We start from the raw sequence: 15,978 nt of genomic DNA, 5'->3' as shown, positions 1-15,978 counted from the left end.
TCCTCTTTATTTTCTCCATTTTTCCCAATTTTTCCTCTTTATTTTCCCCATTTTTCCCAAATTTTCCTCTTTATTTTCTCCATTTTTCCCAATTTTTCCTCTTTATTTTCCCCATTTTCCCCGATTTTTCCTCTTTATTTTCCCCATTTTTCCCAAATTTTCCTCTTTATTTTCCCCATTTTTCCCAATTTTTCCTCTTTATTTTCCCCATTTTCCCCGATTTTTCCTCTTTATTTTCTCCATTTTTCCCAATTTTTCCTCTTTATTTTCCCCATTTTTCCCAATTTTTCCTCTTTATTTTTCCTGATTTTTCCTCCCCGTTTTTCCCTCCGTTTTTCCCAGTTTCTCCTCTCCTTTTTCCCCAGTTTCCCCCCTTGCTCCCCATTCCACCAGCGCCTCCCAGTATAACCCAGTGCCTCCTAACCCCCTCCCAGTATAAACCAGTATAACCCATTGCCTCCTAACCCCCTCCCAGTATAACCCAGTGCCTCCCAGTATAACCCAGTGCCTCCCTACCCCCTCCCAGTATAACCCAGTGCCTCCTAATCCCCTCCCAGTATAACCCAGTGCCTCCTAATCCCCTCCCAGTATAAACCAGTATAACCCAGTGCCTTCCAGTATAACCCAGTGCCTCCCAGTGCCTATTAGTCCCCTCCCAGTGCCATTAAACCCCATTCTCTTGCTCCGAAACCTCTCGAAATTTGCTCCCAGCGCCCCAGAACTCCCTCCCAGTATAACCCAGTGCCTCCCAGTATAACCCAGTGCCTCCCAGTATAACCCAGTGCCTCCTAACCCCCTCCCAGTATAACCCAGTGCCTCCCAGTATAACCCAGTGCCTCCTAACCCCCTCCCAGTATAACCCAGTGCCTCCTAATCCCCTCCCAGTATAAACCAGTATAACCCAGTGCCTTCCAGTATAACCCAGTGCCTCCCAGTGCCTCCTAGTCCCCTCCCAGTGCCATTAAACCCCATTCTCTTGCTCCGAAACCTCTCGAAATTGGCTCCCAGCGCCCCAGAACTCCCTCCCAGTATAACCCAGTGCCTCCCAGTATAACCCAGTGCCTCCCTACCCCCTCCCAGTATAACCCAGTGCCTCCCAGTATAACCAGCGCCCGCCGTGCGTCCCCAGGGCCACCCGTTCATGGAGAGCCTGGCGCAGAACCGGGCGCTGCTCTGGGCGCTGCTGCTCTCGGCCTCGGCCGTGCTGGGGCTGCTCAGCGGCTCCTGCCCCGAGCTCAACCTCAGCTTCGGCCTCGTCGAGATCCCGCCCGAGGTGAGAGCCGTTCCCGGGAATTCCCGGAATTCCGGGGGGTCCCGACACTCCAGGGACAGCTCCCGGAATTCCGGGGGGGGGGGTTCCCGACACTCCAGGGACAGCTCCCGGAATTCCGGGGGGGGGGTTCCCGACGCTCCAGGGACAGCTCCCGGAATTCCGGGGGGGTTCCCACGGGAAAACGGCCCCGAACTGGGAATCTCTGAGTGGGGTGGGATGGGGGATGGGATTGGGGCAGATTCCCATCGGGAATGGTCGGGAATTCCCAGGGATTTGGGACGGGATCGGGATGGGATTGGGGCCAATTCCCACTGGGAACATTCCAGGATTCCCAAGGATTTGGGATGGGATCAGGACGGAACTGGGGGCTCATTCCCACTGGGAATGTTCTGGAATTCCCAGGGATTTGGGATGGGATCGGGCTGGGGTTTGGGCCCCATTCCCACCAGGAACATTCTGGAATTCCCAAGGATTTGGGACGGGATTGGGATGGGATTGTGGGCTCATTCCCACTGGGAATGTTCTAGAATTCCCAGGGATTTGGGATGGGATTTGGGCCCCATTCCCACCAGGAACGTTCTAGAATTCCCAAGGATCTGGGATGGGATCTGGGCTGGGATTGGGGCCCCATTCCCACCGGGAACGTTCCTCCATTCCCAGGGATTTGGGCTGGGATCTGGGCTGGGATTTGGGATGGGATCAGGCTGGGATCAGGCTGGGGTTTGGGGCCCAGTTCCCACCGGGAATGTTCGGAATTCCCAAGGATTTTGGGATGGGATCAGGCTGAGATCAGGCTGGAATTTGGGGCCCCATTCCCACCGGGAGCGCTCTTCCATTCCCAGGGATTTGGGCTGGGATCTGGGCTGGGATCAGGCTGGGATCAGGCTGGGATTTGGGATGGGATCTGGGCTGGGATCAGGCTGGGATCGGGCCCCATTCCCACCGGGAGCGCTCCTCCATTCCCAGGGATTTGGGCTGGGATCAGGGATGGGATCTGGGCTGGGATTTGGGATGGGATCAGGCTGGGATCAGGCTGGGATCAGGGATGGGATCAGGCTGGGATCAGGCTGGGATCAGGGATGGGATCTGGGCTGAGATCAGGCTGGGATTTGGGATGGGATCAGGCTGGGATCAGGGATGGGATCAGGCTGGGATCAGGCTGGGATCAGGGATGGGATCTGGGCTGAGATCAGGCTGGGATTTGGGATGGGATCAGGCTGGGATCAGGGATGGGATCAGGCTGGGATCAGGCTGGGATCAGGGATGGGATCTGGGCTGGGATCAGGCTGGAATTTGGGGCCCCGTTCCCACCGGGAGCGCTCCTCCATTCCCAGGGATCTGGGCTGGGATCTGGGCTGGGATTTGGGATGGGATCAGGCTGGGATCTGGGCTGGGATCTGGGCTGGGATCAGGGATGGGATCAGGGATGGGATCTGGGCTGGGATCAGGCTGGAATTTGGGGCCCCGTTCCCACCGGGAGCGCTCCTCCATTCCCAGTTCCGGCTGCTGATCCTGGCGGTGCTGGCGGCCGATTTCCTGCTGGCCTTTTCCGTGGATCGGCTCCTGCAGTTCCTGCTGGGCAGCTCCAGGCTCCGAGTGCCTTCCTGAGGCCCTTCCCCGCATCCCGGAATTCCCAGAAATTCCCAAAAAAACCCCCCCAACCCCTCCCCACCCCCCCCGGGCTCTGCTCACGGAATTCCCGCCCGGATCCCGAAGCCTCGGGGAGGAGGATCCCGAATTCCGAGCGTTGCCGAGGATGCTCCGGCGGCTTTGGAGGTGGGAAGTGCCCGGAATTCTCCCGGAATTTCCCGGGAATGTTTTGGGAATTCGGTGTCGTAAAGAAAATCCCGATCCACGCGGGGGTTTTTGGGTTTTGGGGTTGGTTTTTTTTTTGCCTTTTTTCCTTTGGAATTCTTCGCCGGGGAGAAAAACGGGAAGCGGATTTGGGGGGGGGTGGGGAGGGGCTGCGGCATCCCAGAAACCCCGGGGTGGGGGGGGGAGGGGAAATCCGGGATGGCCCCGAGCTCCAGGATTCCCGCCGGGAGCCGGAATTCCCTGGGAATTCCCTGGGAATTCATTGCAGGCCCAGGGGGAGCTGCGCCGCCGCCGTCCTCTCCAGCAGGAAGCCGTAGCTGTACTGGGAAAGGGGGAAAAGCGGGAATTGGGCCCAGAATTCCGGGAATCGGACCCCAAAACCTGGGAATTCATCCCGAAAGATGGGAATTGGACCCCGAAAGATGGGAATTAGACCCGGAAATTGGGAATTCAACCCCAAAATTGGGAATTAAACCCCAAAAGATGGGAATTAAATACAAAAAAATTGGGAACGAATCCCAGAAAAATTGGGAATTAATCCCAAAAAACAGGGAATTAGACCCCGACATTGGGAATTAAACCCGGAAATTGGGAATTAAACACAGAAAAAATTGGGAATTAGACCCAAAAAACAGGGAATTAATGCCAAAAATGCAGGAATTAAACCCAAAAATTTGGAATACAAAAAAACGGGAATTAGACCCAAAAAACTGGGAATTAGTCCCAAAAGATGGGAATTAGACCCCAGAATTGGGAATTAAACCTGAAAGTTGGGAATTAAATACAAAAAAATTGGGAATTAATCACCAAAAAATTGGGAATTAATCCCAAAAACCAGGGAATTGGACCCCAAAATTGGGAATTAAATCCAAAAATTGGGAATAAAATACAAAAATATTGGGAATTAGTCCCGAAAAACAGGGAATTTAACCCAAAAATCCAGGAATTAATCCCAAAAATGCAGGAATTAAGTACCAAAAAATTGGGAATGAAACCCAAAAATCTGGGAATTAATCCCAAAAGTTGGGAATTAGACCCCAAAATTGGGAATTAAACCCGAAAGTTGGGAATTAAAGACAAAAAAAATGGGAGTTAAACCCAAAAATGCAGGAATTAAACCTAAAAATTGGGAATGAATCCCAAGAAACGGGGAATGAATCCCAAAAAATGGGAATTAGACCCAAAAGTGCAGGAATTAAATACAAAATAATTGGGAATTAAACCCAAAAATTGGGGATTACATACAAAAAAAGGGAATTAGACCCAAAAATCCAGGAATTAATCCCAAAACTCCGGGAATTAATCCCGAAACTCCGGGAATTAATCCCAAAACTCCGGGAATTCCCTCACCTCGCGCTCGATGTCCGCCAGGGATTTCACCGTCAGCTCCGCCAGAATGGGCTGGAAAAGTGGGAATTAATTGGGGTTAGTAATGATTAACCGGGGTTACCGGTGACTAATTAGGGGCGGTGGTTATTAATTGGGCAATTAATGATTCGTTAATGACTCACGGAGCTGAGCCCGGGCCCGAATTTGGGGTGGAGGGCGAAGGGAATTCCGTCCATGGCTGGAAAAGGTGAAAAAAAACGGGATTTAGGGGTGGGAAAAGGGCAGAAATATCCCAAAAAAATCCCCAGAAATGTCCCAAAATATCCCCCAAAAAATCCTAAAATATCCCAAAAAATATCCCAAAATATCTCCCCAAAAATCCCCCAAAAATATCCCCAAAAATCCCCAGAAATGTCCCAAAACAATCCCGAAATATCCCAAAAAATATCCCCAAAAAAATCTCCAAAAATGTCCCAAAAATATCCCCCAAAAAATCAAAAAAAAATCCCAAAATATCCCAAAAAATCCCCAAAAAATAAAAAAAATCCCAAAAAAATCCCAAAAAATCCCCCAAAAATCCCCAAAACGATCCCAAAACGCCCAAACCAGCCCTGAACTCTCCCGAGGATCCGGAGTTGGGTTCGGGGCTTCCGGGGAAATTCCCCCAAAATCCACCCCGAGCGGGGATTCCCGCGATTTGGGGGGGATTTGGGGATTTGGGGGATATTTTGGGGATTTGGGGCATTTGGGGGATTCCCAGGATTTGGGGCATTCCCAGGATTTGGGGGATATTTTGGGATTTGGGGGATTTGGGGGATTCCCGGCATTTGGGGGATTCCCGGGATTTTGGGGGATATTTTGGGATTTGGGGGATTCCCGGGATTTGGGGGATATTTTGGGCATTCCCGGGATTTTGGGGGATATTTTGGGATTTGGGGGATTCCCGGCATTTGGGGGATTCCCGGGATTTTGGGGGATATTTTGGGATTTGGGGGATTTTGGGGGATATTTTGGGATTTGGGGGATATTTTGGGGATTTGGGGCATTTGGGGGATTCCCAGGATTTGGGGGAGATTTGGGGGATTTGGGGAATTCCCAGGATTTTGGGGGATATTTTGGGGATTTGGGGCATTTGGGGGATTCCCAGGATTTGGGGATTTCCTGGGATTTTGGGGGATATTTTGGGGGATTTTGGGGGATTTTTGGGGCTCCTCACCTGAGGGGCCGGAGATCCCCGGGGGCTCGGACGGAGGCGGGGGGGGCCTGGGGTGATGAATGACGTCATTAATCGATAATTGATTGATTGGGTGATTGATTGGGGGGGGGGTTGGGCTCCCACCTGGGGTTTTTGGCGTTTTTTTGGGGTCCCACCTGGGGTTTTGGGGGGTTTTGGGTTTTTTTTGGGGTCCCACCTGGGTTTTGGGGGGGTTTGGGTTTTTTTTGGGGTCCCACCTGGGCTTTTGGGGTCTCACCTGGGGGTTTTTTGGGGTCTCACCCAGGGGTTTTGGGGTTTTTTTGGGGTCTCACCTGGGCTTTTGGGAGTTTTGGGGGTTTTTTTGGGGGTCTCACCCGGGCTTTTGAGGTCTCACCTGGGCTTTTGGGTTTTTTGGGGGTTTTTTGGGGGGTCTCACCCGGGGTTTTGGGGTTTTTTTGGGTTTTTTTTGGTTTTTTTTGGCGTCTCACCCGGGGGTTTTTTGGGGTTATTTTGGGGTGTTTTTGGGGTCTCACCCGGGGTTTTTGGGGTGTTTTTGGGGTCTCACCAGGGTTTTTTTGGGGTTATTTTGGGGTCGCACCCGGGGTTATTTTGGGGTGGTTTTGGGGTTGTTTTGGGGTCTCACCCAGGGTTTTATTTGGGGTTGTTTTGGGGTCTCACCCGGGGTTTTTTGGGGTTATTTTGGGGTCGCACCCGGAGTTACTTTGGGGTGTTTTTGCGGTGTTTTTGGGGTCTCACCCGGGGTTATTTTGGGGTGTTTTTGGGGTGTTTTTGGGGTCTCACCCGGGGTTATTTTGGGGTGGTTTTGGGGTCTCACCCGGGGTTATTTTGGGGTGTTTTTGGGGTGTTTTTGGGGTCTCACCCGGGCGGCCGCAGCGAGAGCCGTTCCAGGCCGCCGCTGAGCGGCCCCGGGGCAGCCCCGGCTCGCACGGGGCCCTTCCGGCACCAGAGCGAGAATCCGCCCATTTCCCTGCGGGAACAGCGGGAGAACACCGGGAACAGCGGGATTGCGGGGGGGGGGGGAACACCGGGAACAGCGGGAGAACACCGGGAACAGCGGGATTGCGGGGGGGGGGAACACCGGGAACAGCGGGAGAACACCGGGAACAGCGGGGGGGAGTGAGGGGGACCCCCGGGAACACCGGGATTGCGGGGGTCGGGAAGGGGGCCGGGAGCAGCCCCGGCCCATTTCCCTGCGGGAACAGCGCGGGAACACCGGGAGGAGTGAGGGATTCCCAGGAACAGCGGGAGGGGGAACACCGGGATTCCCGGGAACAGCGGGAAGAGTGAGGGATTCCCGGGAACACCGGGAGGAAGTGAGGGGGATTCCCGGGAACACCGGGAGGGAGCGCGCGGGATTCCCGGGATTGCGGGGGTCGGGAAGGGCCCCGGGACCCCCCGGCCGTACCCGATCCTGGCGAGCGCGGCGGGGCCGCGGCCGCCCCGGAGGCTGAGGCGGAGCTCGAGCACGGCCACGGCCGCCGCCGCCTCCCGGCGCACCAGGAGCCGCTTCCGCCGCGACACCGGCCCGCCTGCGGGAAACGGGAATCGGTACCGGGACACCGACCGACACCGGCACCGACACCGGCACCGACACCGGCCCGCCTGCGGGAAACAGGAATCGGTACCGGGACCGGGACACCGACCGGCACCGACACCGGCACCGGCCCGCCTGCGGGAAACGGGAATCGGTACCGGGACACACACCGGCACCGGCACCGACACCGGCCCGCCTGCGGGAAACGGGGAGAACGGGTATCGGGACCAGGACACCGACACCGGCACCGCCTGCGGGAAACGGGTATCGGTACCGGGACCGGGACACCCACCGACACCGGGACCGGGACCGGGACACCCACCGACACCGGCACCGACACCGGCCCGCCTGCGGGAAACGGGAATCGGTACCGGGACCGGGACACCCACCGACACCGGCACCGGCCCGCCTGCGGGGGAACGGGGGGAACGGGGCATCGGTACCGGTACCGGGACACCGACACCGGCCCGCCTGCGGGGGAACGGGGCATCAGTACCGGCACCGGGACACCGGCACCGGCCCGCCTGCGGGGGAACGGGGTATCGGCACCGGGACACCCCCCGGGCCCGGACACCGGCCCTCCTGCGGGATAAGAACCGGGAGGAACCGGGCTCGGCAGCGGGGGGGGCACCGGGACGTGCCCGGGCACTCACGGGACTCCGGGAACTCCGGGGCGCGGCTGTAGCCGGGGGGCTGCGGGCTCCGCTCGCTCAGCACCAGCACGTCCGTGACCACCGGGCCCTCGGCGGCCTGCGGGCACCGGCACATCGGCACCGGGAACGGGACATCGGCACCGAACCGGGCACTGACCCCGGGGCCCGCCCCGGTCCCTCCCACGGGAGCTACCGGGGCGACACCGACCCCCCCATCCCGGTACCCCCGGTGCCTCCCCCGGTCACCGCCCCATCCCGCTGCCGCTCCCGGTACCACCCCGCCGCTTGGACGGCACCGGGCGCGGGCGCTGGCCCGTGCCCGGTGTGCCTGGTGTGCCCGGTGCCGCCGCACCTGCGCTCCGCCGCGGCTGAAGCACAGGTACCAGCCGCCGCCGCGGTGCCCGAAGCCTTTGCCCAGGCAGGCGGGCGCTCCCTCCGCCGTCACGGTGATCTGCGGGCACGGGACGCGTCAGCCGCCGCCGCACCGGCAGCGCCACCGGCACCGTGACCCGGCGGGTCCCCCCCGCCCGTGCCCCGCGCCCCGTGCCCGTACCGCGGTCCAGCCCGGCGGGACGGCCTCGGCGCCGCTGGCCCAGCCCACGCCCGTCAGCGGGGCCGGAGCCGCCGCCGCCGCCATCGCACCGAGCACCGCGGGCCCGCCCCCGCCGCGGGCGGGCGGCGATTGGCTGCGAGCCATGAGTGACAGGCGCGCGGGCCAATGAGGAGTGCAAGCGCCACAAACGCGGAAGCGCGGGAGCGGGAAGAGCCGGGGGGCACCGGCGGGCACCGGGAGGCACCGGGGATCCCCCCGACTTCGGTAACGGCAGCACCGGCAGCGCGACCCCCGCCCGCGGCCCCTCCGGCAGCGCGGCGGCCTCGGGGCACGGCCCGGCCCAGCCCGGGGAGCGGGGACGGAGCCGCCGCCATCGCGCCGGGCACCGGAGCCCCGCCCCTCCCGCCGCTGCGCGGGCGGCGATTGGCTGGGAGCTGTGATTGACAGGCGGCCGGTCCCAGGCCCGCGCCCGTTCCCAATCCCGATCCCGATCCCGTTCCCAATCCCATCCCCCTCGTCCCCCCCCCCCCCAGCAGCAGCACCAGGAGCGCTTTAATTTGAAACGAACGAACCGCGTCAGTAACAACGAATTCATTCATAATTAATAATAATTAATAATTAATTAATAATTAATAACCCATCCAGCCGGCCTGGATTTAAATAATAACCGTTAAAAAAGAACCGGAAACAAGGAAAATTTACAGCATCGCCCCCCCCCAACCCCGCCCGGGGGGGGTCTGGGACAGTGCAACAGTGCGGGGGGGGGGGGGGGGGGGGGGGGAGGGGACATTGGGGGGTCCCAGCCCCCTCCGTGTCACCCCGGGCGGGGGGGGGACATTGGGGGGACACTGGGGGGACACTGGGGGTCCCGGGCCCCGTGGGAAAGTGCCAGAACATGGGGGAGGGGCGGGGACCCCCGGATTTGGGATGGGGGAGGGGACACCCCCAATTTGGGGTGGGGGAGGGGAGGTAGAGCCGTGAGGGTCCCTCAGAAGCCGTCGGAGTCCAGCGGGGGGGGCGGGGGGGTCCCGGCCGCGCTCGGACGGTGCCGAAGGGGCTTCTCCTCCTCCTGCGGACACGTGGGGGACACTCAGGGGACACTCGGGGGACACTCAGGGGACACTCGGGGGACACCCGGGGGGGGAGGGGCACGGGCAGCGCGGGTGGGGTCTGGGGGTGCCCGCGGGGAGCTGGGGGACACCCGTGGGGTGACACCTTTGGGACCCCCAAGCGCAGGGTCCCACGGGCGGGCTCGGGCCACCCCGTCCCCCCCCCCACTCGCCCCCCGTTTTTGGGGTCCCCGCGGTCACTCACGGCCTCCAGGGACGCCAGGAACGCGTCCTCCTCGCCCCGCAGCGACTCCGGGCCCTCGTCCTCGTACTCGGTCAGGTAATCGGACTCCTCTGGGGGCAGCGGGGCTGCCGGTCAGTCCCCGGCCCCGGAGCCGCCTCCCCGCGCTGGCCCCGGCCCCGCTGTCCCCGCTCCGTCCCCGCTCTCCCCCCGCGCTGTCCCCGCTCCATCCCCGCTGTCCCCCCGTGTGTCCCCGCACTGTCCCCGTCCCCGGAGCCGCCTCCCCGCGCTGGCCCCGGCCCCGCTGTCCCCGCTCCATCCCCGCTCTCCCCCCGCGCTGTCCCCGATCCGTCCCCGCTCCGTCCCTGCTCTCCCCCCGCGCTGTCCCCCCCCCGCTCTCCCCCCGGCGCTGTCACCGTCGCCGTAGCCGTCGCTCAGGTAGGGCTGCGCGGGCTCGATGCGCGACACGATCTCGGCCAGGTCCGTGAAACCGGCGCTGGGACAGGTGAGCACCTGGGGGGACACGGGGGACAGGTGAGGGGACACCTGGGGGGACACCTGGGGGGACACCTGGGGGGACACAGCGAGGACAGGAGTGGGGCAAGGAAGGGACAAATGGGGCAAGGGGACAAAGGGAGGGACAGGAGAGGGACAAGGAGGACAAAGGTGGCAGGGAGGGTGACAGGAACAGGGTGGCAGCGACACGGAGGTGCCAGTGAGGGACACGAGGACACCGGGAGGGGACACAGAGGGAACAAGGACAAGGAACATCCCTGAGATGGCCCCAGGGGTGACAAGGAAGGTGGCAAGGCCGGGGTGGCCAAGGGCAGGTCCGCGAGGAGCCACCACCCCCAGTGTCCCCAATGTCCCCAGGTGTCCCCAGTGTCCCCAGGTGTCCCCAGGTGTCCCCAGCTCACGTCCATGCGTTTGCTCTCGTAGAAGTCGGCCGAGCGCCGGTCCTTGACCATCTTCTCGATGATGTCCCCGCGGCTCCAGCCCTCGAACACCACCTTGCCGTGCTGGTAGCCGACGTCCTGGGGGGCAGCGGGCAGCGGTCAGCGGCACCCCAGGGGACAGCCGGGACACCCAGTGATGGACCGGGACACCCAAGTGATGACCAAGGAACTCAACTGATGACCAAGACACCTCAAAGTGATGGTCAAGGACACTCAGTTGATGGTCAAGGACACCCAAGTGATGGTCAAGGACACACTACTGATGAGCAGGACACCCAAGTGATGGCCAAGGACACCCAAGTGATGGTCCAGGACACTCAGCTGATGGTCAAGGACACCCAAGGATGATTGGGGAGTCCCAAATGATGACCTGGACACCCCAAGTGACATCCTGGACACCCAACCAATGGCCAGGACACCACAAGGAACAGCCCTAAGACCCCAACGATGGCCGGAGAATCCCAACCCACATCTCGGAGCCCCCCAACCCCGCGCCTCCCACCCTTCCCAGCCCCCCCAAACTCACGTAGATCTCGTCGAACTTCCCGAAGTCCATGGTCTTGAAGCGGTCAATGGGTGGCCGGATGTACTCGCAGTAGGAGCTGGACTTGACCACCTCCAGCTGCCGGACGCACGACACGTAGGCCAGGCGCGACTGGATCTCCGCCATGTCCGGCACCTGCCGGGACACTCAGGACATTGAGGTTCGTGGAGAACCTCGATGAAGAATCAAAAGACCCCAAGGGTGGCCAGAGAACCCCAAGAAAGAGCCAGAACACCCCAACAATGACCAGAACACCCCAACGATGGCTAGAGAACCCCAACGATGACCAGAACACCCCAACAATGGCCGGAACACCCCAACAATGACCAGAACACCCCAACAATGGCCGGAGAACCCCAACAATGACTGGAACACCCCAACGATGACCAGAACACCCCAACGATGGCCAGAACACCCCAACGATGGCCGGAGAACCCCAATGATGACCGGAACACCCCAACAATGACTGGAACACCCCAACGATGACCAGAACACCCCAACGATGGCCGGAGAACCCCAATGATGACCAGAACACCCCAACGATGACCAGAACACCCCAACGATGGCCAGAACACCCCCAGGGAGGTCACCCCGTGGCCTCACCTTGACCTTCTCGGCCCAGGGGTTGAGGCGCTTCCAGAGCAGCCACCAGCCCGACAAGGAGTCGCCGTAGTTGCACAGGTCGGTCTCGTCCTGGCTGCCCACGTCGATGGCGATGACCGTCTTGGCGCCCATGTTGCGCGCGATGTCGGCTGCGGGGGTGGACAGAGGGACAACGAGGGGTCAGCGGCGTTGCGGGGTCGGCCGGTGGCGCCACGAGGGGTGGTGGGGTCGGGGGGCGTAGAGGGCGGCCGGTGGCTCCAGCGTGGGGGACACCAGGAGGTGACGGAGGTCGTTGGCACAGGAGGGAGGGCGGACACGCTCGGGGGGACGGGCGGTGACGCCGAGGGACGGTGCCAGGAGATGGCTCGGAGGTGGAGGAGGATGAAGATGGTCTGAGGGGGTGGAGAAAGTCCTGGAGGACCCCAAGGGATGATGGTGACAGTGATGATGATTGATGATGATGAAGAAGATGATGATGATGATGATGATGGTGATGGAGAAAGTCCTGGAGGACCCCAAGGGATGATGGTGACAGTGACGACGATGATGATGATGATAGAGGAAGGTCATTTCCATGGAGAAGAGAATGGAGATGGTCCTGGAGGACATGAAGGGATGATGACCATGATGATGATGATGACGATGAGGAAGGTGGCCTCGAACCCAAGGAGCCCAAAGATGCCACCAGAGTCACCCAACGTAGTGCCGATGATGCCGGATGGAGGAAGGTCCCCAGCACATGAAGGGGACAAGGGTGACCTCCCAAGACCCCCAGAGGTGACACAGAATGGCCGGAAGAGGAACATCAAGAGATGGACGGAGGTGCCGGGAGGTGAAGGAGGGCGGAGAGGACGCCTGGGATGGCGACGTGCAGAGCTGGACGGTGACGGGTGAAGGGGCCCCAGGAGGTCCCTGAGGGGACAGCGCAGGACGGAGACGGAGGCGGGTGAAGGATGGAAATCATCCGGGAAAGCACCAGGAGGTGACACCAGGAGGTGACACCAGGGCTGTGACTCCTGGGACGGGTGACAGAGGGTGGAGATGCCCCAAGAGGGTGACCAGCTCCGAGGACATCAAGAGATGATGGAAGAGGGATGGAAGATGGATCCTGACCATGGAAATCCATGGAATGCTCTGGAAGACCGCCCAGAATGGAAAAGGCATCAAGAGACGATGGAAGATGGATGGATCCTGACCATGGAAAACCAGAGAATGTTCTGGAAAACTGCCGGGCACGGAGAGACATCAAGGTGTAACAAAAGATGGGACAGATCCTGCAGGCGAAGGGACGCGGAATGTTCTGGAAAAGCGCCCGGGATGGAAAAGGCATCAAGACAGGATGGAAGAGGGATGCAAGACAGATGGATCCTGTCCAGGAAAGTCCACGGAACGTTCTGGAAAGCCGCCCGGCGCGGCAAAAACCAGCAGCCGGCCATCCCTTCCCATCACCACCATCACCCAACGCCACCAAGAAGCCGCCAAACCGAGCCGTGGCCGTCCCTCCATCCTTCCGTCCGTCCGTCCGTCCGTGCGCCAAACTCCCGCCCCGCGCCCGCGGTGCCACCGATGCCACTGACTTGCCTGGCAGGTTGTTGATGTAACCCCCGTCCATCAGCAAGTTGCCGTCCTTGGGGTCGCAGAGCGGGGGCAGGTACCCCGAGAGGGTCATGCTGGCGCGCACGTAGCGCCAGAGCGAGCCTGCGCCGGCGGGAACGCAACAAACGCCGTCAGCGCCGCCGCCCCGGCACCGGCACCCGCCCCGGGGGCGGCCGCCCCTCGCCGCTCGCTGCTCGCCCTGCCCGCGCCGGGACGTGTCTGCGCCCCGAGGGTCACCCAGTGGGGAACCCAAGAGGGCACCCAATGGAGATCCCAATAGGGCACCCAATGGAGAACCCAATGGAGATCCCAATAGGGCACCCAATGGGGCACCCAGTGGAGAACCCAATGGGGCACCCAATGGGGCACCCAATGGAGAACCCAATGGGACACCCAATGGGGCACCCAATGGAGATCCCAATAGGGCACCCAATGGGGCACCCAGTGGAGAACCCAATGGGGCACCCAATGGGGCACCCAATGGAGAACCCAATGGGACACCCAATGGGACACCCAATGGAGAACCCAAGGGGTCACCCAATGGGACACCCAATGGAGAACCCAAGGGGTCACCCAATGGGACACCCAATGGAGAACCCAATGGAGAACCCAATGGGACACCCAAGGAGTCACCCAAAGGGTCACCCAATGGGGCACCCAATGGAGAACCCAAGGGGTCACCCAACGGGGCGCAGAGGAACCCCGGCGCGCCCTGAGTGGTGGTGCGGACGCTCCGGCTGTGGTTTTGGGGGTTTTTTGGTGGTTTGGGGTTTTTTTTTGGTGTTCTAGGGTGGCTTTTGGGGTTTTGCTGGCGGTTTTGGGGTCGGGCCCCGGCGAGCGAGGTGCTGACCTGGGACATTGTTAACATAGCAGCCGTCCACCAGCCAGTGGCTGTCCTTGGGGTCGCAGAGCGGAGGCAGGTAGGGGGTATAGGACGCACTGGCTCGGACGTAGCGCCAGAGGCTGCCTGGGGACGGAGAGGACACGGTCACGGCCACCGGGACCGCGGGGGGTGACCCAGGAGGGCACGGGGGGGGGAGGGGACGTTGGCAGCCAGCGGCGAGGGAGGGGGGCGGGTTAGAGGGGTCAGAGGGGATTAGTGGGCGTTAGAGGCCAGCGGGCACGGGCAGGGCGAGGGCCACCGGGCAGCGGGGTGGCCGTGGACGGCTCAATGTCCCAGGTGAGCTCCGGCACCGGGCGAGGACGAGGGGCAGCCACCGCAACGTTCCCACCACCGTCACCAGGTCCCAACCACCACCGTGTCCCCACCACCACTGCGATGTCCCCAACACCACCACCGTGGCCCCACAACCATGGCCCCAACACCACCACCACCGTGGCCCCACGGCCACCACCACCACGCCCCCCCCCCAGCACTGCCACCACCACGTCCCCATGCTGCACTGGGGGTTACTGGGGTTAGTGGTCAGCGGTGTTAGCGCCTCGTGCAGCCCCCGCTGTCCCCTCCCGCCCCACCACCGACACCAAGGTGGGGTCAGCAGCAGCCGGTGGCTCTGGGAAGCCAGCCCTGCCCCGTGTCCTTGCCGTCCCCCTCGGGATGCGGGGAGGTGACACCGGTCTGGGTGCCCCGTGCGCCCCAGGGAGCTCTCACCGTCCGTGTGCACCCGCATGGCCGAGGCCGTGATGTCCGTGGTGACGTTGAAGTAGGGCAGCCACAGGTCCTGCGGGGAGGGGACGGGCTGGGTGACACCGCGGGGACATCGGGGAGGGGCTCTGGGGGTGGCACGGGGCGCGGAGGGGGGGACACACCTCGATCTGCTTGTCCTGGAAGACTCGGTTGATGCTGGCGTTGAAGGCCGAGCCCGAGAACATGGAGGTGATGGGGTAGGTGAGGTCCAGGACGGTCTCAAAAACGGAATTCATGCACTGGGGGGGAGGAGGAGGAGGAGGAGGAGGAGGAGGAAGAAAAATAAGGAGAGAAAAGGAGAAAGGAGATGAAGGAAGAGAAGCAGCAAGAGGGAGAAGAAGGAGGAGGAGGAAGGAGATGAAGGAGGAGAAGGAGGAACAGCAAAAAGAAAAGGAAAAAGATGAGTAAGGACGGGAGGAGCAGGAAGAGGAGGAGGAGAAAGAAAAATAAGGACAGAAAAGGAGCAGAAAGGGGACGAAGGCACCCACCTGCCCCTGGCACCCACCCTGACCCCTTGGCACCCACCCTGGCCCGCTGCCGTGCCCCCTGGCACCCACCCTGGCCCACTCCTGTGCCCCCTGGCACCCACCCTGGCCCCCTGGCACCCACCCTGGCCCGCTGCCGTGCCCCCTGGCACCCACCCTGGCCCACTCCTGTGCCCCCTGGCACCCACCCTGGCCCCCTGGCACCCACCCTGGCCCGCTGCCGTGCCCCCTGGCACCCACCCTGGCCCCCTGGCACCCACCCTGGCCCCCTGGCACCCACCCTGGCCCGCTGCCGTGCCCCCTGGCACCCACCCTGGCCCCCTGGCACCCACCCTGGCCCACTGCCGTGCCCCCGGCACCCACCCTGGCCCACTCGCGTGCCCGCTGCTTGGTGCGCACGGCGCTGCGCTCCTCGGCGTAGAGCGCCCCGATGAAGGCGCCGATGGAGGTGCCCCCCACCAGGTCGATGGGGATCCCCGACTC

The 15,978-nt window shown here is 61.5% G+C and overlaps 3 protein-coding genes across 7 annotated transcripts in view; 1 reads left to right on the top strand and 2 right to left on the bottom strand.

The window, feature by feature from the left end:
• The first annotated feature begins 935 nt into the window (after positions 1–935).
• On the top strand, positions 936–3,147 carry LOC116437105 (manganese-transporting ATPase 13A1-like). Its single transcript, XM_032094676.1, has 2 exons — positions 936–1,273; positions 2,771–3,147. The coding sequence occupies exons 1-2, from the start codon at positions 1,142–1,144 to the stop codon at positions 2,879–2,881; spliced, it is 243 nt and encodes an 80-aa protein (XP_031950567.1). The 5' UTR covers positions 936–1,141; the 3' UTR covers positions 2,882–3,147.
• Positions 3,148–3,243: 96 nt separating this feature from the next.
• MVB12A (multivesicular body subunit 12A) lies at positions 3,244–8,457 on the bottom strand. Its single transcript, XM_032094656.1, has 9 exons — positions 8,374–8,457; positions 8,173–8,271; positions 7,821–7,917; positions 7,039–7,162; positions 6,493–6,600; positions 5,634–5,680; positions 4,600–4,655; positions 4,439–4,489; positions 3,244–3,410 (listed from the first exon to the last, which is right to left on the bottom strand). The coding sequence occupies exons 1-9, from the start codon at positions 8,455–8,457 to the stop codon at positions 3,348–3,350; spliced, it is 729 nt and encodes a 242-aa protein (XP_031950547.1). The 3' UTR covers positions 3,244–3,347.
• A 521-nt stretch (positions 8,458–8,978) lies between these two features.
• Positions 8,979–15,978, bottom strand: part of PNPLA6 (patatin like phospholipase domain containing 6) — a 26,141-nt gene continuing 19,141 nt past the window's right edge. For 2 of the 5 annotated variants that reach the window (XM_032094472.1, XM_032094473.1), the window contains exons 28-38: positions 15,859–15,978; positions 15,133–15,249; positions 14,975–15,044; positions 14,213–14,329; positions 13,348–13,464; positions 11,767–11,915; positions 11,146–11,298; positions 10,581–10,697; positions 10,080–10,176; positions 9,688–9,776; positions 8,979–9,442 (exon numbers count right to left, since the gene is read on the bottom strand). In XM_032094472.1, the coding sequence (XP_031950363.1) occupies positions 9,362–9,442; positions 9,688–9,776; positions 10,080–10,176; positions 10,581–10,697; positions 11,146–11,298; positions 11,767–11,915; positions 13,348–13,464; positions 14,213–14,329; positions 14,975–15,044; positions 15,133–15,249; positions 15,859–15,978 (1,227 nt within the window). In that variant the 3' untranslated portion in view covers positions 8,979–9,361. The remainder of the gene's footprint in view (positions 9,443–9,687; positions 9,777–10,079; positions 10,177–10,580; positions 10,698–11,145; positions 11,299–11,766; positions 11,916–13,347; positions 13,465–14,212; positions 14,330–14,974; positions 15,045–15,132; positions 15,250–15,858) is intronic. The other 3 variants (XM_032094475.1, XM_032094474.1, XM_032094477.1) reach the window with 3 other exon arrangements.

Source organism: Corvus moneduloides, chromosome 32 (genome assembly GCF_009650955.1).
Source record: "Corvus moneduloides isolate bCorMon1 chromosome 32, bCorMon1.pri, whole genome shotgun sequence".
NCBI lineage: Eukaryota > Metazoa > Chordata > Aves > Passeriformes > Corvidae > Corvus > Corvus moneduloides.
Note: the sequence above shows the minus strand (reverse complement) of the source record. Positions and strands in the feature narration are given on the sequence as shown.

Coding starts and splice junctions, on each gene's coding strand:
- LOC116437105 (XM_032094676.1), top strand. CDS start 1,142: ATGGAGAGCCTGGCGCAGAACCGGGCGCTGCTCTGGGCGCTGCTGCTC. Junction 1,274..2,770: donor TCGTCGAGATCCCGCCCGAG/GTGAGAGCCGTT, acceptor CTCCATTCCCAG/TTCCGGCTGCTGATCCTGGC.
- MVB12A (XM_032094656.1), bottom strand. CDS start 8,457: ATGGCGGCGGCGGCGGCTCCGGCCCCGCTGACGGGCGTGGGCTGGGCC. Junction 6,601..7,038: donor GCCGCGCTCGCCAGGATCGG/GTACGGCCGGGG, acceptor CTGTTCCCGCAG/GGAAATGGGCGGATTCTCGC. Junction 4,490..4,599: donor TCGGGCCCGGGCTCAGCTCC/GTGAGTCATTAA, acceptor CCACTTTTCCAG/CCCATTCTGGCGGAGCTGAC.